Source organism: Chenopodium quinoa, unplaced genomic scaffold (assembly GCF_001683475.1).
Source record: "Chenopodium quinoa cultivar QQ74 unplaced genomic scaffold, ASM168347v1, whole genome shotgun sequence".
In the NCBI taxonomy this organism is placed as follows: Eukaryota; Viridiplantae; Streptophyta; class Magnoliopsida; order Caryophyllales; family Amaranthaceae; genus Chenopodium; species Chenopodium quinoa.
In genome coordinates, this window is record NW_018745281.1 from 323,347 (window position 1) to 344,318 (window position 20,972).

Genomic DNA, 20,972 nt, shown 5'->3' on the forward strand with positions numbered 1-20,972 from the left:
ATTGGACTATTCCTATAAAGTATAAACTTTTAAAGAATCTCATTTCATACTACTAGTAACTCTTAATTTGTACATTAAATCCAAAAGTATTCTTTGCCCAATAATTCATCATACAAGTATCATGTTAATTCAAAATTAGTAAGGGTAATCCAAAATGTAATAAAGATGTTTAAGACTTTTTGTTTATATAGTTGGAATATATAAGAAAGATTTGAATTTTGCCACATAAAGTGACTAAATTCATGATGAATGTGGCCATGATATGTAGGATTTTGTACAAACCAAGAATATAGGGTCTTTTAAACCTTCTTATATTCAGACATTTTTTTTAGGATGTCCACTTAGTTCACCGGAGCACATCTAGATTCGACTCGGGTCGCACACTGGTTTATGGTGGGTGAATCTTCCAACAAGCCAACTCTTGTTGGTAAATTCAGACATGCATCTAAACAAAAACTGGAGAAATTTAAGGAAAGATGAAGATTATAGAGTATACACAACCAAGTGACTCTTCTCCATCTCGCATGACAGATTTATCCCACCTAATTGTTTGATGAATTGATTATGTCTTTGGTCACAAAGCTAAGTAGGACTCCATATATGCTCTCGACCATCTACGAGTAACCATTAAATTTTTCATTATATACTCTGTAATAGTTATTCTTTAGAATATTAGTGCACTTTCTTACTGACTTAAAATACATACTTCTGTTCTACGAATTAACTCATCATTTACTATTTATGTCGTTAAATTAAATAGATTTGAGTGTAATTTATATATAATTGTATTATATATACTTCATATAAAAGAAAAATAATAGCAAATGAAATCTTGTTAGATTTGTACTGTCTATATGTAAATTATTAAGATTTTAACTTTTTTATAAGTTTCACTTATAACAAATTTCATACAGCAATATTGTTCATGACTTCATCTGTATGTAGCCGTTGAACAAAAAAAACGAATGTAGCCTCAATATAAGCATATGGTTCATTTCTGCCAAATGATCTCACGATCTTTTTATTTATTTATTTATATTGGTTGTATTTAAAAGGATTAAGAATCCGCGGTAATTTTGGACTTATTTTCAGTTTAGTACAATTCTAAGATTTATTCTTTTGAACTTATTTTTAGTTTGGTTCAATTCTAAAACTTGTTCTTTTGAACTTATTTTCGGTTTGGTTCAATTCAATTCAGTTAAGCTTAATTCATTTTTTAAGTTCATCAATTCAACTCCAAAGGACAAGGTCTAATATTGAAAATATGCATTGGTAATAATCCAACATTTATCATATACAATGTACCATCTCCTATCGATAAAATATACAGTATGATCAAAGTTGGTGTGTGTATAGTGTTAAAGTCAAACTAATAACATTTGAAGGAAATAGACTAATAGAGGTAACATTACATTACATACCTTTTGACCTAGTTGAACCATATATCAAATTTTCAAAATTAAAGGGGCAATATTATAAAATAAAGAGCACCATGAGCTAATTTTAAGAAACTATTACCAATATTATGACATGAGCCAAACTGTATATATATTTACCAATACTATCTCAAACCGTTAATAGCCAGTTAGCCACTACGCAAAACTCTACCACACAAGAGACAAATTGTACTTCTAGCTTAAATTTGACCCACAAGTATGATCAAAGTTAAGATTGGGCAAACAAGCCCGTTTCCTAGTCTAAATTGAAATTAGGTTCATTTGGCCTAAGGATCAAGTATATCACCAACGAGAATCAGCCCAATTTTGATCACCACGTACACCAATCTCAGCAGCAAAAGAACAAACCACACGGAACACGGATTCAAATAGTGTAGCTCAATCAGCTCAAAACGAAGTTACCATTTGCAACAGTGACCACTGAAATCTGTTCACTGCAATCCATAGATAAAAAAGACATAGGCTCAGCGAAATGCCCACAAAGATAACCTAGTAGCAGAGCACGTACTTGCAAAATCAGAGAAAAAAAAAAAAAAAGAAATAAAATAGTTCATTCAGTTGCAAGTCTAAAACATAATTCATCCAGGGAACAACTGATTACTATTCAAATAGAATTTATATATATTATTAGTTCAAAGGATGGAACTGGATAAAAAGAGCACAAGGCCGCCTAACGGAAGTATTTATTACAGAGTACCAGACAAAGTGAACAACAAATAGATAATTCAATCACTAGTACCTTGCTGTCATATGAATCATAAGCAATATATTCACATTGGCAGTATCAAAGGGTGATGTCCTTATATTCCATAAAAAAGGAAAAGGGAAATAATTGAAAGAAAAATGATATCAGATTTGCTATTGAAAGAAAAAGCATATTTCTACAGTGGTCTAAAGACTACGCAGAATATTCTAACATTAACAACAACAGAACTTACAATTAGGAGCTGTATTTTAGCTAACAGAGATGGAATAGTTACCAACTTTAGGCATTCAACAAAAGCAGATCTGCAGTTTCTACTGCAAGAATGCAATGGATCATTCAGCAAAATCTTCAATCGAGCAAATCAGACACGGCATTTTTTCTAAATGCATCAACCTGGGCTAACTGTCCAGCAAGAGTTCTATTTGGGAATATATTATCTGCCTTCATCCTCTCTCTAAACCCATATGCTGGAACCTTGGCATTTATGTATGCTTGGAGCAGTCCACTGAATGGCCTCGCACGGGAAATATAGCCAGCCTGCTTCATCCGAAGGAAAATTTTCTCAGCATTATGGACATCACCCCTTTTAGCATACTGGTCTAAGATAGACATATAAGAACTAAACAACGGCCTCTTCTGCTGATTCTGTGAGGTTGCTTTCTGCAATATAGAGTCTGCTTTCTCCACTTCCCCAGCATCCACGTAGAGCTTCACAAGAGCATCCCAAGCAACTGGCCCAATTTGGCAGCCACTGTTTCCCATCTGATTTAGTAGCTGCTTTCCCTTGCCCAGCATTTTGTTTTCTGCATATACTTTCAGCATGCAAGAATAATGCCTAGTAGAAAGCTTATTGGTTGATTTGGTCATCTTCTGGTACACAGCTTCTGCTTTTTCGACGTTCTTCAGCTTCCCAAAAGCTTCAATAGCAGCCAGGTAATCTCCTTCTCGGGGCTTTGGCTCACAAACTTTCCACACTCTTTCAACATCATCAGCCTTGCCTAGATTTGCATAAATTGAGAGCAAAATGGGACAGACTCCGCGATTAGAGTTTAAGTCATCCCCTTCCATCTCCTGCAAAATTGCTTCCGCCTTTTCTTTGAGTCCACCAAAGGCATAATGACGAGCAAGAGTGGCTTGGATACGGAAGTTGGGTGTGATGCCTTCAGCTCGCATTGTCTCAACAATTTGTTCCATACCAATAATGTCATTTGATAGGCCCTTTGTGTCTATCAAGAGTTGGTAAGTAAAAAGAGAGGGCTTAATATCATCTTTCTCCATCATTAGAAGTACATCTGCAATTTTTTTCTTATCAGTTCTCTTGTAAAGAACAAGCAACTGGTTGCAAGTAAAGGGCGAAATTGGAAAGCCAAGGTCCTTCATTTTATTAAATATCTCTTCAGATTTAGCCACGTTGGTGAGGGACACACAGTTGGCGAGCAAAGTTCTATAGACCACTTCTTGTCTGTGGGATTTAGGGATAGTGTCAATAAAAGTCTCCGCCTTGTGAAGACCACGCACCTTGGCAATCAGATCCACTCTAGATGCATAATCCCGCTCAGTGTACTCAAAATCCTCTCTTTTATCTATCCACTCCAACAGCTAACAATTATGTTTAAAAGAGTAAGAACAGCATTAATATGAGCACAATATTAACATTATCATACAGATATAAAGTCCATATATCCAGAATTATGTATTTATGTGGAAAAGACATAAGCATATAACGATATAAGTAACCATTTCCATTGACTTCCTTACACACAGAGTCACAGACTCCTAAATTATGGACTACAACAAGAACAAAGCCTTAGTCCCAATGGCTGATCCGTCCGTAAAGGAAATATTAATTATGGCTAGAAGCCAAATAAAAATATCACCAAATAGATATTCATATCTTGAACAACTAAAACAAAACAAAAAGGCTTTAAAGTTGCTTCTAATACACAATCCACTTCCCTCCAAATTAAACTGTTTCCTTGACAAACCTACAGTAGACTACACAAAATTCAGTCCAGCAAGCAAACAAAGCATATAAAGTAAAGTTGTAAATATCTAACAAATGCATTTTGCTTCCAATACAGCAACTTGTTTTCCATACAGCAGACTGCAGAAATTGTAATGTATAATGTAATCACAAAAAATATTCAAAAATGCTCTACCTTGTGAAAAAGAAGTGTAAAAAATAAATAAAAATAATAATAATAATAATAATAATAAAAATAAAAATAAAAATAAAAGTAAAAATAAAAATAAAAAAAAAAAACACCCCACAGCAAAGAGTAATCTCATTCCTATGCCATAATTTCAAAGTTCACAACTTTGCCATGGATGTAAGCTAAAAGTGACTGTGGCAACACTTAATAGCATTAACATACAAAAATTATACTGATAATCATTACTGATAAAAAAATTGCTTCAGGTTTGGACAAATGAGGTTGAAAAAAAAAACACCATCACAAGATTATTAATTTGCAAGGATTGAAAAAGTGCACCAGCATCTAGATGAAGAGGCCACGGCCACCCATCTAAACATTTATTGCTAATTTGATACAAACAAAAGGCACAAATAATCAGCCACTATGTAGCTACAATTTAACATTGAGGTGATTGGATATTCTTTTTACCAAAAATGCAAATTTTATTGTTAATAAATCATTAGTTGTATAATAAACATAAAAAATAAATACAAAAAATTTAAATAAATAAAATAAAAATAATAATATAATGACATGATGTTGCTATGAAGAATTGAAGATGCACCATTCAAGAAAACAACAAATGAACATGACAAGAGGATGATCTCAGAATAATATCATACCATCATAAGCACATTGCCACAAACAACAGCGCAAATATGTAAATCATTCATGAATTTGATGAATATTAGAAGAGCAAATGGAGTTTCTATGTGATTTACAGTTTACACTTTACAGTAAACCATATCCTACTAAGAACAGTGTGTAAAAAAAACAATCCAATAAATTCTTGAGCACAAGACTAACTTTATTCTTGACAAATTTGCTACACCCATGAATATGACCAGAAAAGTCATATGACCTTACTCGTCTCAAATTTGAACAGTAGATTCTAAGAAGCCACTTCTAACACATCCCATTTTTAGGAGATGACTAATGCCTTGATACCAAAACAAATATTGGGGCATTTTGAGCTGGATATTATGAAGCAAAGAGTGCTTTCTCTTTAATCAAATTTGATTTATCTGAACTTTTCACACTGCTACAAATTTCTCTGAACTTTGCAACTTAGTTGTAATGTGAACTGAACAGCCCTTATGGGAACTTATCCAAAATAATTAAAGTTAATTGGAACATATTAGAGCTTATTTAAACTTCAATATTTTTTTCTCGGTGATGAGAACATAGCCTAAGCACTTGAATTGGATTTGAACAACAAGTCAAAAAAACAAAGGAGTAAATGCAGATGCAGCAAATAATTAGCAAAACACATTAGAAGATGCAAGCATGAGCACCTGCAAGGCCTTTGAAAACATCTTACGCCGTCTTAGATTCAAAAGAGCATGATAAACTTCAGCACGATTTAAGTCCTTGCCCTCAGTAGCATAATTATCAAGAGCTTTAGAAAGAGATGGACCAGACTCTTCAAAAATTAGTTTCAACAGAGGCGAATGGCCCAACTTCTTTGTTGATGGTATCTCCCCAGCATCTTTCAACAGCTCAGCTTCCAGGGTCTCTTCCGCATTCTCATCAACACTAGATAATTCAGATTCGGATTCAGAATCAGAATCAGATGAACTGTCACTATCTTCAACACCTCCCCCAGTAGCCTCCAAGGGATCAGGTGTTTCAAGCTCAGAAAATCCCTCTTCCAAGTCATCCTCTTCCTCTCCACTCTTAGCACCAGCTTCTGAGGAAAGACTCCGGCTCCCAGCTGAGAACTTATTTGGAAAATGTGCGGTAAACTGGCATGCATTAGATGTTATCCACTTATCACGCATCAAACCACGATGCTCACAGTTCTTTGACTTGTCTTTTGTATGGCCACTGAACTGTCCAAGTCCAGCACAAGCTCGAAATGCTGCTACATTTAATCCTTGAGCCCTGAATACACAATGATAACAGCAAATTTTACCAATCATTAAAACAGCGAAAGCCAAGGCACATTTCATATAGATAATATGAGGAGTCGACAACATATAATAGATGAAAGTCAAAGGTGTTGAAACAACCACTATTTGAAGGAATCAAGTCCAAAAGCACACTTGCCACTCCTAAAATTTTTACATTTTTAGCTATATAGCTTAAAACCATTACAACAGTTCGAGCTTAATCTAGTAACCAATTCTACTTGTAAAAAACAAAACCCGACATGTAAAAGATATCATCTTACAATTCTTAATATTGACATTCAATTTATCCACCCATCCCCAAATCCTGAAGAATGCAATAATGCATCCCAAAACAAAGATAGGGAAATGAGGAGAATGTATTTAAAAAAACACAACAGAACTTTATTTCTTTTGTATAACTGACCGAATTCAAGCAATCCTTTCTTCCTCATAAGTATCATAACAGCAGGGTCATTTCATATCATAAATTGCCCCAAAATAAAACCACAAATAATTAATACTCATATTTTCTCATCTCAATATAAAATCACCATCTTTAGAGGAAAAAGGTGAGAAATTACAAATATTATACAAACCAAAAATCTTTAATCCCAATTCCAAACCACAATAAATCAGTAAAAATTCAAAACAAAATAACACATTATTTGATTTAACTCAAAACAAACAAAAATCATTATTTTATAATGTGAATCACATGCATCAATCATCCAATGTTCTGTGAACAAATGCAATCAGCAACTAACAAATCAAAAAATCAGAAACAAAATGACGTATATTACAGAGAGAAAGAGATAGAAAATACCTTATAGAATTTGCAGAAGCTCGACGAAGAGCCCACATTATTCGCAGCTTCGAAGATGATTTACTGAGAAAATTGTAGAAGATTAGGGAAGAAATATAGAGAATTTGATCGAAGTTTGAGAGAGAGTGTGATAAACCCTAGAAATGAACAAAGCTTAAACCCTTGAGAAAGACTGAGAGAGTAATGTAATTGAACGAAACGAGCTTTTCCCAAATTACACTCTATGGATTTGTTTGATTTGGCCCAAATTATACGGGCTTGTTGTATCTATGCCTTTGGAAATTTAGGGTAGACCTAGCAAACGGGTCATATAAGTCAGGTATGGGTCGGGTCATTTTGAGTCAACTAATATTCGGGTCATGTATGGGTCTGGTTAATTTGGGTTTTGGGTATGACTCGGGTTAGGCATCGAGTCGAGTTCTGGGCAAGTCATGTTCGGGTTGTTCCATTTGTGGATCAAACTCAAATCGATAATTTTATATTTTATTATTACTATAATACGATCTATCAAATTCAGTTTATGATCTTGGCTACAATTAGACATGAACATTTTCAGTCACTTTTGGCATCAGACATTTTTAATTCAGTTATAAGGTAATTTTAGTTCATGACATTTCGGGTTTTGGGTCTGTTCGAGTCAACTTTTGGTTGGGTCAATTTCGGGTCGAGTACAATCGGGTGTCGGGTCAACTCCATTTTCGGTTCGGGTATGGATCAAATCGATTTCGAGTTTCGGGTCGATTTTTTGGGTCAATTTCGGGTCACAGGTCGGATCATCGGGTCTGGGTCAGAACTGCCAGGTCTATTTAGGGATAGGGATGATGGGTGGGTATAAAAATGTGGGTTTTGCAGTTGTAGAGTATGGATACTACTTTGGCGGGTATAGGTACAAAGGTCATACGGAGTATACGTCATGGTGTATTGGATTCAAAGTCATACCAGCCTAATACCTTCCTACCCAACTCCTCATATATCGCTTACCAAATATCTACCACAGGTCCACAGGTCCATAGTTGCACCCGACTCAACCCTTAGTAATTTTACCATTATTAATTTGCCACAACTACCTCTAATTTTTGTTCAATATTAGTAATGGAAACTAGATTAGGTCTCGTGCCATGCACGATAATTAATTTCACTACTGTTTATAATTCAACACAAAATTTTTAAAAAACAAAAATAAAATATTTGTATAATGCATGTGGACAAAATATATAACCATAGTATTTTTTTTTATACATGTATATAATGAAATGAAACATATAATGACGACAAAATAATTAGACAAATAAGTTTAAAATTTTAATGATAAATTGATATCGTTTTTCTTTTTATTAACTAAATAATTAAGTATTTTAAAATTGTATATTAAACATTATGGGATTGTAACATAAATAATTACTATAGTGTATTTGATACAATTTAGGATAGTGGAAACATATCTAATTTGTCGTGCTTTTGATATACATAATAACTAAAAATTAAAAATAATTCAAATAAGGTTGATATTGTAAAAAAAAATATTATGCTATTAGGAAGTCGTTTCCTAATAAGAAATTAAAACATTTTGAAATTTCTAAATAGAGAATATATGAATAACAAAAGAAGTCTTAGGAAATAATAGTAATAGTAATAATAATAGTAATAATCAAGTATGAATCAATTATTTCTAAAACGTATAATTTTATTTTTTTTGTTACAAAATTACTGCACATATAATATATTGAAGATTTGAAGGAATAAATTACTGCTTAAGGATTAAGAAATAATATATACTCCATATATATACAAAGTAATAGACGTTAGAATAACATTTTATGGAAAATATGTGAATCACAAATATATATTTTGTTTAAGTAAGTGAATGATTTGGTGAATATTTTTAGTATATTTTACAATAAGTAGTTGATGTCACCGTGGAAAAAAAAATTAGAGGAAAAAACAGTACCAAATTGTGACACGTGTTATTTCTAGAGTCGATTTCTTCCTAGTGTCTGTTTTAATATATTACGTTATAGATTGAATAGTATAATAATAATAATAATAATAATATATAATATATAATAAAAGATATGAAAAATATGTGAATCACAAATATATATTTTTATTAGGATAGTGAATCACAATCAAATGATTTGATGTATATATATTAAGTATATTTATAAAAAAAAAACAAAAAACAATTTTGGAGGGAAAATACAGCACCAGGAAGTCACACGTGTCATTCCTGGTGTCTGTTTTAGTATTATGTTATTATTGATTAAAAGAAGAGAAGGGAAAGTGATTTTATTTCCGATATTTGGTAAAATGTAAATAAATGAAGTGAAGAAATTCCTCCAATTTTGGAAGGAAAGGAAAGTGAAATTTTTGTAAAGACTCCTTCCTTCCACTTCCTTTCCTTTCTTACCAACTCTTATATCATTTATCAATTATCATACCAAACATGGAAATGTAATAAAACCCACTTCCTTTCTTTTCTGGTCAAATCTCATTAACCAAACAAAGCCTACAATTATTCAACCCAAATAATAGCAGTTTATAACTCCATAAGTCGAGAAATTCTCAGCCTATATCAGCTTTAGTCCTCAAGGACTCAACTAATAATAAAATATATTAAATTATATAAAGAAAAAAGATAAAGGGAATATAGGTAAGAAAATCATTTCAGACGTGGGGACTTAATGTCAGAAATGGTCTTATTTCCGCCAAATTATTAACATGTGGCTGGAGAAAATTTTGACCCCTTATTTCCCCAAATTTTTCAAAAAAAAAAAAAAAAAAAAAAAGAAAATTTGTTTCCCCTTAATGAATAAAATGCAAAAAAGAACATCACATTTCAATTTGTATGTGCACTTCCATAGTTCCATGGTAGTAATGCTCATGAGCAATGAGGGGATGGAGGGATAGTTAGTCCCTCCATTATCTTCCCCCCAAGTGATGGGGTTCGATTCTTCACAACCCCATTCCTGTGATAGGGTGAGGGCTCCTCCCTGTAATTTACCGTTAAAAAAAAAAATGGTAGGAATACTCCTCATGAAGGTAGTCAAGCTCGTGTTTGGTATTAGATTCCAATGGGTTGAAATATATTACATAAAACTGCTTTGGGTGGTAACTTAATTTGATTCAAGGTTGTTTGAGTTGCTAGAGAGTTGTATTTTTTCCTAGTGAGCATTATTTTGTTTAGTGTTTGTTATTTCCCCCCTTAAGTAATACTACACTACTACATACGTATATTACTTGAAACCGTTAGTGGCATGTGACTAGTTCCGAACCAATGACACATTCAGGTTTCACTATGGTATCTCAAAGCTTAGCCCCTTTTCGATGGTATACCAACATTATTATACACTAGGAACAAAAACTGGATGTGTAGACGGTATGGAGGAGATACCAACTATATGTATTTACATACCAATGGAGGATAATTTGATATTTTCAGTGTCAATTATTTTACCAACCTTATGTATTTACTTGACTGATGACAATTCCTCAATACCTACACTGATAGAACAACAAGGGAGGAATTGAGACCCAAATTGCGAATGCACACCTAGAACTCCAGTACTTCACCTTCGACTATTTCTCTTGAGCGATTTATGGTTGTCTTTGTTTTGTTTTGTTTTTTTTTTTTTTTGTTTTGTTATGTTTTTTTTTTAAAAAAAAAAAAATTCAAAAATAATGACCATGTTTGGGCAAAAGCTGAAGCTGATTGTGTTAGCTGATTTTAACTAGCTGATTATATTAACTTATTTGAATAACTTATTTTATTAGCATATTGTAGAAAAGTGTTTGGTAAATAGCCGATTGTTTAAAGCTGATTGATTATGTGAAATGGCCAATAAGCTAATTGTGGGGTAGGTAATTCATATAGGATTTTTAATTAAATTGGGGTATAAGTGTCATTTCACCATAAGAATTGAAAAAGCTCCTTTTTGAAAAAGAGCTTATTTAGTGGAATAAGCTCTTCAAATAAGCTTTTCAGGCCACCAACCACCTTAAATTAGCTTATTTAATAGTCAATAAGCTAATGTTGGTCAAATAATTGATAAGCTAATTTTGCTCAAATGAGCTAGTTACCAAACACAACCAATATGACTTCAATGGGGTCCCACTTCTATTTCATTTCATCTCATTTTCATTTTCATTTTCATTTGATAAATTGTGTAATTACTATTATGTCCTTAGTTGAGTCCTTAAGGACTAAAGCTAGTATAGGTTGAGAATTTCTCCCATAAACCCAACTTAAAAAGTGGGCAAAGCCATAACTCACCTTTAGTTCTCTACCTCATTTCTTTCTCCCAAAGCATCACATTTTCATTTTTTGGGTTTGATTTCACCTATTGAGAATTACTAATAGCATATCAAATTTATTATTACAATGACATTTGTAGGAATTGCTTTTTTATTGGCTTTTGGCTTATTAGTCCACTATTTCACAAATAAACGGTTAACTTAATTTTGTCAAACATTTTTGAAAATCGGTGATTTAAACAATCAAATTTTCAAAGCCAATTCATACAACAAATACTTTCAACTAGTCAAACAAGGCAGACAAACTAACCAATAATCAAAAGCCAACCGCCGATTACTAAGCGCTTGTTTGGCATCATTAAGTGTATTTCCACTTTTTTGTTGTCGGTTTTCAAAATTATCATAACTTCAATAAGTTTGATTCTTTTTTTATTCATTATATTTATATGACATATGTTATATACTTTTGACAAAAAAAACAAAACCAAATAACAAAAAACAACAGCGATAACAAACGACCCCAAACAACTTGTATAGTTTTACTCATTTGCAAATGTGAAAATAATGTTTGAAAAACTTAAAAGATACTCCATTCGTTTTTAAATACTTGCTCCATTTCTCCATGTGCGGAGTTATAGGAGAAAGTAATAAATACGGAGGTAGTGGGGTAGAGTGAAAGAATAAAAAATTGTAAAAAGTAAAAGTAGTTGAGAAAATTGGAGGAGAGAGAATACGAAATTAATAAAATATGGCTTATGTTGGGTCTACTAGTTGAGAGAAATGAATTAAATATTATAAAAACTTTTCAAATTAGAAAATAGAGCAAATATTTAAAAACGGCTAGAAATAGAGAGTGGAGCCATTATGAAAACGTTTGGAGTATTTTTATCCGAAGTGGATATTTTCGAACCCCCATCGTACCTGCAATTTTTACACTCGAAGAATAAAAAAGGGGAAGAATCAAAAACATCAGACGGAAATTAAAAAGAGAGAGAAAATACGCCATTTTTAAACCATCAATAGCTGTAAGTTTTCTTCCATTTCTTCGAATTTTGATTTTCGCAGCGTCAACTTGTTGAATCTAGGATTCTAGGGTTTTTAGTTTTATTATTTTGGTGATGATTTTATGGCAAGCTGCAGCATTTTAGGGTTTATGTAGATTAATTTGATTTTGACTATTTAATGATTAGTGTTTTGTTTTCTGTATCGTTTCAAATGATTATATTTCATTTTGGTTTCTTCAATTAGTTGAAATTTCGTAATTTTCCCTTGAATTCCGTTGTTGTTGATTCGATGTTGGTGTTTTATAGTTAATTTTGAAATTGTTGCTGTGAAAAGCTGTTTGAAATTCTGGATGTACTTCATGAAATGCTGGTTACCTTGGTTTTGGGGTGCTCAAAGCTGTGTATTTTGATAGTATGGTGTATAATCCTTAATTTGTTTAGCAGGACTAATCTTAATTTGACAGTATTATGTAATAATTTATCCCGGGCGGTGGGCGCGCTCGGCCAGGGGTGGGGTGGTAGCATGATAGAGAGTGGAAGGATAACTGTACTTTTCTTGAATTGCACCTGGATAGTAAAATTATTTTGTATTCTTAAGTTATGTTGGGTTAGGGATGAAAAGGTCAAACTATGGTTATTCGTTTTACGGTTTAGGGTTTGTGATAGTTTTTTGATGATTGGAGTTTGATAATTAGAGCAACATCAGTTTTCCATACATTTACGTTCTGTTTTCAGCAATGGATAAATTTAGTGGTGAACTGGTGATCGGGGGAGAATCTTCATGCACGTATTTGAAACAAGGTGGATGATAGGTTTCTGTACTCTATTTGTTCTGACTCATGGACATCCATGGTTAGTTAAGGCTATTAAGAGATGGAACTGGAGAAATTTGTTTAAGCAGCATTTTTTTTATTTGCTTGGACTTATGGTCTAATACTGATACAACATGTATATATTATTCATTTTTTTCCCATACTGATTTACATTCGATTCGGCTGTAGTACTTGTATCAGAGGTAGAGGGCATTTCACTGTTATAGTAGAATTTTTTGCTTACCTTGGTAGTTTGGTACTACTTTGTCTAGTTCTATGGGTTAATTGAATAGCCTGATGACTTGTTATGTTTTCACAATTCTATGTAGGACTAAAATTATATTTGTCTCACCACTATGGATTCTAACCCGTCCTCGCCAACCCAAGAAAGTAATGAAATGAAGGCTGAATTTCGCAAGATTACCAATGACACAGCCAATCGGAAATATAGGCGTCACTCCCCGGTTTCTGGATCTTCTGGTGAAGATGGTTAGTTTTTTAAAGTTGCTTTATCATTTGCTCTTGTCTGGGATCATGTAGTTTGAAAGCTATGAAGGAATTATCATGCATTCATGCGGGAGATCCCAACATAACGAATACATAATAATTGGTTCTTATCTCTATTTCTTTTTCCCTGACCCTTTTACCTATGATTTCTTGTCATGCTTGTTTCTTAGATAACATTGATGCATTCAACACTATTAGTCTTTCAAGGATAGTGAAGGAATAGAATGGACATGTTTGATATTCTTTTGCTTCTGTATTGCTTGATCCATGTTGATTTTTCTTGTATAAAATTATAATGCAATAACATGCAATTAAGCCCCTTCAGAGAAAGAAATAGTTCCTTTGGGTTGTTTCTTACAATTTTTGTTTTTAATAAGTTCCACCATATAGACTTTTGTACTACTATTCACTTGTGGAAACGCAACACTTCTACAAGTTTTATGATCAAACTTGTGCATTGGTGTATGTGAAATTTATATTGATTGTGACATACCAAAAAAAAGGAAGTATATGCCATTCAATAGTGTTGATCTTGAATGGTGTTTTATCTTGTGTGGAAGAGTAATGTAGTATAGCTGTGTTTGCAACCTTTCTCCTACTATATCATCTGTTGCTTTTGCTCTAGATTATTACTGATAAGCTAGTTGAGAAGCACTCAAAACTCGAGTTATGTCTGGACTGGCTTGAAGGAGTTTTTCAGCTAGTTTATGAGTCTTTTATTATTTTCAGAAATACCCTATGAGCTTGCCATTTCAGTTAGCTTGGTCATGCCAATCACAAAAGTGACCTGAAGTGCTAAGGTGCAAGGCTCTAAGACTAATTGACTTAGTCTGATAGCCTCTTCTGAATTCCCCTCCCCCCCCCCCCCCCAAATAAGTATAATGGAAACTGATTCAAATTAATTTTCATTGTTTTGCTTTGAAACATGGTTTATACTTTATAGTCAACAAAGAATGAAAAGTTCCAACATAAAGCAAGTGAATACTTTCATCCGTATCGACAAGGCTGGCAACGATTGTTTTATTTATAGTACTTCGGAAGCTTTGCAGTCATTACCTTTTGAGCTTTTCTCATAAGATTCTCTCTCTCTCTCTCTCTCTCTTTCTCAAATTAATGATTTATTAATGTTTCCAAAGAGTGCTCCTTTTATTCCAACCGAGTTCCTATATCATAGAATCTTGCAACATGAAGGAATGAAGGTTTGCTACTTGGTTATGCATTGATATCTGATCCTTATTCCCAGCTTTGCGTATTATGGAGTATAGTATCTTCTATAACATACATAGTATGTTTTATTTTTTATAACATGAATGTCTATAAACCTAATACTTCGAAAAAAAATTGTATGCTCTTTTTTGCCTAAGCATACACTTTGTTCATTTGCTTGTGCCAATAGTTTTGATTCCTACCATCTCATTGGATTTTTTTTTTTGAAACACTGGAAAGGTCAATAAATCAATGCTTGTAAACCTTTTCTATCTTTTTTGCCTAAGCATACACTTTGTTCATTTGCTTGTGCCAATAGTTTTGATTCCTACCATCTCATTGGATTTTTTTTTTTTAAACACTGGAAAGGTCAATAAATCAATGCTTGTAAACCTTTTCTATTCTTTGCATTGACGCACAGTGTGTATTGAACAATCGAACTTGTAAGTGGTGCTCGGTATGTTATAATGTAGTTTGTGTATGATGTTGAAACTGTCTCTTTTTGTAAATGAACTTTCTAAATGCTGTCCCTTGAGTGTGTTTGAACAGTGAGTGCAACTCTGTAGGGAAGCTTCTTGATTGTTGCACGTAAGAATTAGTTGTGGACAGCCGTACACTCTTACCCATTTGTGAGGCTTTGTTTATCCCTCTTTAGTTTATATGCTATGTGTAATGTAGTAGGTCCTTTCTCATCATTCTGGGACACCTTTCTTGATTATGATGTGCACTGCCCTATTTTATGAACTTCAAAGTGTTGCCCATGGTAAATGTTGCCTAAAAAGTGCATACTGCTCGTTTGATGAGGACATGCACATTTTTACCTTGTAATTGTGTAGGTGTAATGAACTTGATGTGGTGACTTGAAATGTAGAAGTATTATCCTAATAGGTTTTATCATCTTTTCTGATGTGATCATCTGAGTGTTCTATTCTCTACAGTGGCCTTTTTGTATCTATACCTGCTCTTTTATACCATTGCATGTCTATTTTCATAGCTGACCTGCTGGAGTATGTAGTGTAGTTTAATCAGTGACCAATTTTAAAATTTCAGGGAGCCCAAAACGTGATCACAGCTCAAGAGCCAAAAATGAGAGAAGGAACAATGATAAAGTTGATGACGGAAGGTCCAGCCGGAGCCAACATGGCCGTGGCAGTGATTCTTATAGACATTCTTCAAGAGGTGATAGACATGATGATTACTCTAGGTATGGGAAGCATGCAGATGAAGACGACAGAAGTCTTGCAAAAGCATCTGTTCGGTCAGGACGAGAGTCAAGAGAAGGCACTAATTCTGACTATAGAGATCGAGAAAGTGACTATAATAGGACTAGAGACCGCTACAGAGATGTGGACAGGTATGCAAGAGGTAGGTCTGATAGGACCAGATATGATGGGAGGCGTGGAGATAGGTTTGATGACCGTGATAGGCATTCTAGGGATAGAGATTATCACCATGATGAGAAGAGGGAGTACAGGAGTTCTAGGGGGCACAGCTCAAAAAAGGAAACTAGTGATATGAAGGATTTAGAAGGTTCAAAGGTCAACCAGGAGAAGAGTAATAGCGAGGGGCTTGACAGACTTGAAGATAGGCATGTTAGAGCTAGAGGAAGGTCCGAAGACAGATCTGCTTTTGTGAGTGAAGCTTCCAAAAGGACTAAGTTCAGCTTGGGCAGTGATGACAAGAAAGGTGTGAGCTCTTATATATTTTTCCTCAGCTTAGGTTGTTAGTCCTTGTCATTGAAGTTTCTTAAAACGTTAAAATTGCAGCAGATGAAAGACAATCATCAGGTTCAAAGCAAAGTGAGGATTTTGCGGCTAAAGTATCACCTGAGCAAGGCATTGTTTCTGGTGATGAGTCTGCTACAAGCGTGGATGCTGCTAAAGTTGCTGCCATTAAAGCTGCTCAATTAGGTAAATGCATATCTTTGAAGCAATTTGTATAACTTACAGTTATACCAAATTACCAAGTAATATTAAGGCAGTTTTGTGATGATTTAGACTTAAATAATACTTCCTCTGTTTTTTACAAGTTGACACATTTCATTTAGGCACATTTGCCAACGCATACTTTTAAATGTAAATATCTTTAGTTACGTATTAGCAAAAATTATGAAATTTTGATATTTGGAAAATAGACATTAGGATGAATCTAACAAGATCCCACATGACTGTATTTATCCAACACTAAATCACAAAACGAAGTCAAAGTAGGTTATGTTAATAGTGCACAAAGTCAAAACGTGTCAACTAAAAAAAACAGAGGTAGTAATTAACATTGGATTGGACTATTTTATGGGGGCATTTATTTGTTAATAATCCGTATTCATTTCTTTGAACCTTGGCATTTGATTTGGCAAAATAAGGTAATTATAAAATACGGATGAGTCATATTAGGTTGTTTTACATAGCTGGCAACTGTTCCTACTCTCATGGTTTTTCCATGATTTAATACCTTTGTACCAGATTATTTCTTTTCTAACTGTTAATTTCTAATGTATGAAACACTGCATCTTTTTTTATGATATGTGGATTATAGTGTAAGTGAACTGTTTCTGGCAAGGGAAGTAGGCTGTTATGTATGCCAGAATATATATATAGTGTTTTTTATTTTTTTTATTTTTTTTTATTTGGGAAATTCTCTTTCGTAACACCCAACTTTCTTTTGTTTTCTCTTTGGTAAAAAGCCAAAACTTTCATTATCATTGGTAATATTATAATATTATATTAAGTTACTTATAACATTAATGAGTAATTTTTAACTATAGTTAGAGGTTTTGGGTTAGTTTTAATTTTTTTAATAATTAAATAATTACAAAAATATTTTTTAAAAAATCCCAACCCAGCCACCAGCCTCCCTCCCTGCCGGAGCCAAGCACCCCCCACCCCCGGCCGGCACTGGGGACTCCCCCGCCCCACCCTCCCTTCATTCTCTCAACCTGACGCCCCATCCCCTCCATTTCCCCCACCCAACACCCCCACCGCGACCCTCTACCTCCACCTCAAAAACCAGCCCCCTCCCTCCTCGAATCGACCCACCTCCCATGTTCGCCGGCCCCATACACCCTAAATCTCACCCAAGACCAATAAAAACCCAAACCTTTCGAAAAAAACGGGTAGGGTGTTTGGGTTTTGGGTGGTTTTTAAACCTAAACAGGTTTGTTTTTTGGGTGGGGTTTAGGGTTTCCGGGCCGACGAACAATGGATGGGGGTCGATTCTAGGAGGGGGCCTGGTTTTCGGTGTGGTTTGGGGTCGGGGTGGGGGTGGGGGCGTTGGGTGGGGGAAATGGAGGGGATGGGGCGTCGGGTCGAGGAATAACGGGAGGCTGGGGCGGGGGTTGGGCGGCGCCGACCGGGGGTGGGGGGTGCTTGACGCCGGTAGGGGAGGGCTGGTGGGTGGGAGCATAGAATAAAAATGCGGTATCGGTCGCGATAGCGGGAACGGTTGCGGTGTAACGATAACGGAAACGATGCGTTCATTGCGGATCGAATTGCGGTTATCGCGGTAGAATTTTATTTTAAGAGCTATCATAGAAAAAATATTTTTAGATAATTTGCTTAAAATTTTAAAGTAGATATTTTCTTATCCAATAGATTTAGATTGAACTTATCAAAAAAAATTAATATCTGTCGCTAGTAATTATAGTCCATAACAGCTCCAACTTTCTCAAATCAAAATATTATTAAAAGTAAAAAAGAGGTTGAGTGGTCAAAAAGTCAAAAAAATATTAAAATATAACCAAAGTGAAAACCATCACACAATTTTCCACCTTTATTTGATTAATAACAGCGGTCCCACTTACCACATATTTACCTCGTTCTCATCACCCCTCAGCCTTTCACTTTCTTCTTCATTCTCTCTCTATTTATCTCATGCATTCATGCGGTTGCTACGACTTGCTACACGCTGGCATCAATGGAGTCCGCCACAAAACTCCGACCAACTCACAGATTCAATTTTTTTTTTCCTTCCCTGGCGTTTCAGCCGTGTAACGGTCGTATCGGTCGAAAATGCAGGGTTTTTTAAAACTCCGTTACAAAATGGTAAATCTCGTAACGGCAGGCTTCAAATCCGTTACATCTCGGCCGCATCGCGATTTAACGGGCGAGTTTTTATTCTATGGGTGGGAGAGGGGGTTGGTTTTTTTTTTTTTTTTTTTTGTAATTATTAAAAAATAACCATGGTTAAATTTTTTTTATTAAAATGGTGATTATATTTGGTAATCAATAATACAATGTTACCAATGATAATGAAATTTTTGGCTTTTTACCAAAGAGAAAAAAAGAAACTTGGGTGTTACTAAAGAGAATTTCCCTTTTTATTTTTAACACTCGTATACTGCTATGTATTTTTGGGAATTTGGCTGTAAATGGTGTTATTTAATGCAGTTAATCAGAACCTTACAAGTACGGGGTTCATGACCGCTGATCAGAAGAAGAAGCTACTATGGGGGAATAAAAAGAGTCATACTGCTGAAGAGGTACCTCTCAATTTTTCTTTTATTTTTTGTCAAGATTTCTTTTTTTCATTGATTGGCTTCTGCTTTTGTAAATTTGGTGCTTGTTAAGATATCTAATCCTGGCAGTTGATTAGTTATACGCCTATCTACTTTTGATAGCAGGAAGATGGAATTGGATTATGATCAAATTCTGGTTGTCTGATTATCATTTGTGTTATTTATTCAAGTCGTACCGCGGTCTTAAAAAAAATCCACCTACTCTGAAACTTCTCTCGTTTATGCATAGGCAACCATAATCACACTAAGGCTTGTCATATCTGTTTAATTTTTGAGATGGCACTCTCATGTTCAATTGAGGATGTTGAATTACTGATGAGTACTTGAGCAGTTCACAATCCCAGTTTCCTGATAGTAAGGGGTCATGATATATCCTGTTTATTTATATAATTCACCTTCTTTGCTGCTTATATATTGTTTTGGTGAATGCTTTTTGATGCATACAGCCTAGTCATCACTGGGATACATCTCTTTTTTCTGATCGTGAACGACAAGAGAAGTTCAACAAACTCATGGTAATTCTCCTTTTGGCAATATTCTCGCACCAGGCTACATTTTGGTTATAAAATAATTTAATGGACAGATAATCTTGGAATAGTAAGTTAGTATATTGTACATACTCAAGCATGATGTTTTCTCAATTAGTATTCTTCACTAACACAGTTTTAGAGTCTGAGGTTGCCTTGGTACATATGGCCAATTGTAGGGTGTGAAAGGCGAAGTGAAGGCGGACACGGAACCTCTGAGCAGTCAAGATGCAGAGAAGCAGAGAGAGCAGCTTCAGCTGGATCTAGAGAAGCAATACACTGCTGGGCTCCGACGAAGAGATGGTCGCACTGTAGGGTTAGGTCTCTAAAATCTTACTTTGGTGTCTGTCTTACAGCTGAGACGTTATTCAGCCAATTAATATGTTTCGTTTGTATGAGAATTTTGTTGAGCGTAGTATTTTACTGTTTGAAGGTTATGAGAATTCTAGGTTTCTATAAGCTATTTCATATTGCTTTCCTCTGTTTATTAATTGCCAGTTCTGTGAATCAATGCTGTTCATTTCAGATTTGTGCTTCATTAGCCGACTGTTTAGATCCTAAAGTTGTGGATAATGATTTTGCTTTAGAGTTTGGACTGTTACAGAGCAAACTAATTTTGATCAGTCACTAGGAAAAAAACACCCCAGTGACTTGAAAACTGTGAAGGACTAGGTTGTCCTGTGTCAATCTATGGCCGGTTAGAGCTCTTTTTTACTTTTCTGATTACTCTCCGCAAATAATAGTTATACACTAATTTGGCCATCTATGTAGCTTATTAAGTGGATTACTTATAGAACTCATCGAGACGTGCAATGTAGATGGGTATCACCCTTATTGTGAGTTTTGGATTTTAAACATGGTTTTCTTGAAATAGGAGGTTTGGCTCAAGCCCTCGATTCGAAATTATAGCTGAAATATCTACTGATTTTGTGTTATAAATGTAATTGTTTAAGAAACTGAGCTGAAGTGGTTGATTATATGCCAAGTTTCTAGATGCTTTCTGGTCTTGATCCACCTTTATGGTATAGTCCACTCTTCATCTTCGGTCACTTTGTGATCAAATTATGGCTTTATGGTTA

The 20,972-nt window shown here is 34.5% G+C and overlaps 2 protein-coding genes across 7 annotated transcripts; one reads left to right on the forward strand and one right to left on the reverse strand.

The window, feature by feature from the left end:
* Window positions 1-1,476: 1,476 nt before the first annotated feature.
* LOC110711487 (pentatricopeptide repeat-containing protein At1g80270, mitochondrial-like) lies at window positions 1,477-7,285 on the reverse strand. 4 transcript variants are annotated; one of them, XR_002509372.1, is made up of 4 exons: window positions 7,074-7,285; window positions 5,654-6,242; window positions 2,442-3,762; window positions 1,477-1,891 (listed from the first exon to the last, which is right to left on the reverse strand). XR_002509372.1 is itself a non-coding variant. In XM_021889876.1 (3 exons), the coding sequence occupies exons 1-3, from the start codon at window positions 7,109-7,111 to the stop codon at window positions 2,512-2,514; spliced, it is 1,878 nt and encodes a 625-aa protein (XP_021745568.1). In that variant the 5' UTR covers window positions 7,112-7,285; the 3' UTR covers window positions 2,055-2,511. The 4 variants fall into 4 exon arrangements, 1 of the variants encoding a protein (XP_021745568.1); XR_002509370.1 differs by having other exon boundaries at window positions 2,438-3,762; XR_002509371.1 differs by having other exon boundaries at window positions 2,396-3,762.
* A 4,911-nt stretch (window positions 7,286-12,196) lies between these two features.
* Window positions 12,197-20,539, forward strand: LOC110711605 (arginine/serine-rich coiled-coil protein 2-like). 3 transcript variants are annotated; one of them, XM_021890009.1, is made up of 7 exons: window positions 12,197-12,349; window positions 13,470-13,629; window positions 15,904-16,539; window positions 16,620-16,763; window positions 19,239-19,330; window positions 19,813-19,881; window positions 20,036-20,539. In XM_021890009.1, exons 2-7 carry the CDS (start codon window positions 13,497-13,499, stop codon window positions 20,522-20,524), a joined length of 1,563 nt encoding a protein of 520 aa, XP_021745701.1. In that variant the 5' UTR covers window positions 12,197-12,349; window positions 13,470-13,496; the 3' UTR covers window positions 20,525-20,539. The 3 variants fall into 3 exon arrangements, with proteins under 3 accessions (XP_021745701.1, XP_021745702.1, XP_021745703.1); XM_021890010.1 differs by having other exon boundaries at window positions 16,623-16,763; XM_021890011.1 differs by having other exon boundaries at window positions 20,073-20,342.
* The last annotated feature ends 433 nt before the right edge of the window (window positions 20,540-20,972 follow it).

Bases quoted from the DNA above. Each gene is read 5' to 3' on its own strand.
- LOC110711487 (XM_021889876.1), bottom strand. From the start codon at position 7,111: ATGTGGGCTCTTCGTCGAGCTTCTGCAAATTCTATAAG. The intron at 6,243-7,073 runs GTATTTTCTATC...TTGTGTATTCAG, and splicing joins GCTTCTGCAAATTCTATAAG to GGCTCAAGGATTAAATGTAG. The intron at 3,763-5,653 runs GTGCTCATGCTT...CATAATTGTTAG, and splicing joins TGTTTTCAAAGGCCTTGCAG to CTGTTGGAGTGGATAGATAA.
- LOC110711605 (XM_021890009.1), top strand. From the start codon at position 13,497: ATGGATTCTAACCCGTCCTCGCCAACCCAAGAAAGTAATGAAATGAAG. The intron at 16,764-19,238 runs GTAAATGCATAT...TATTTAATGCAG, and splicing joins CATTAAAGCTGCTCAATTAG to TTAATCAGAACCTTACAAGT. The intron at 19,882-20,035 runs GTAATTCTCCTT...ACACAGTTTTAG, and splicing joins AGAAGTTCAACAAACTCATG to AGTCTGAGGTTGCCTTGGTA.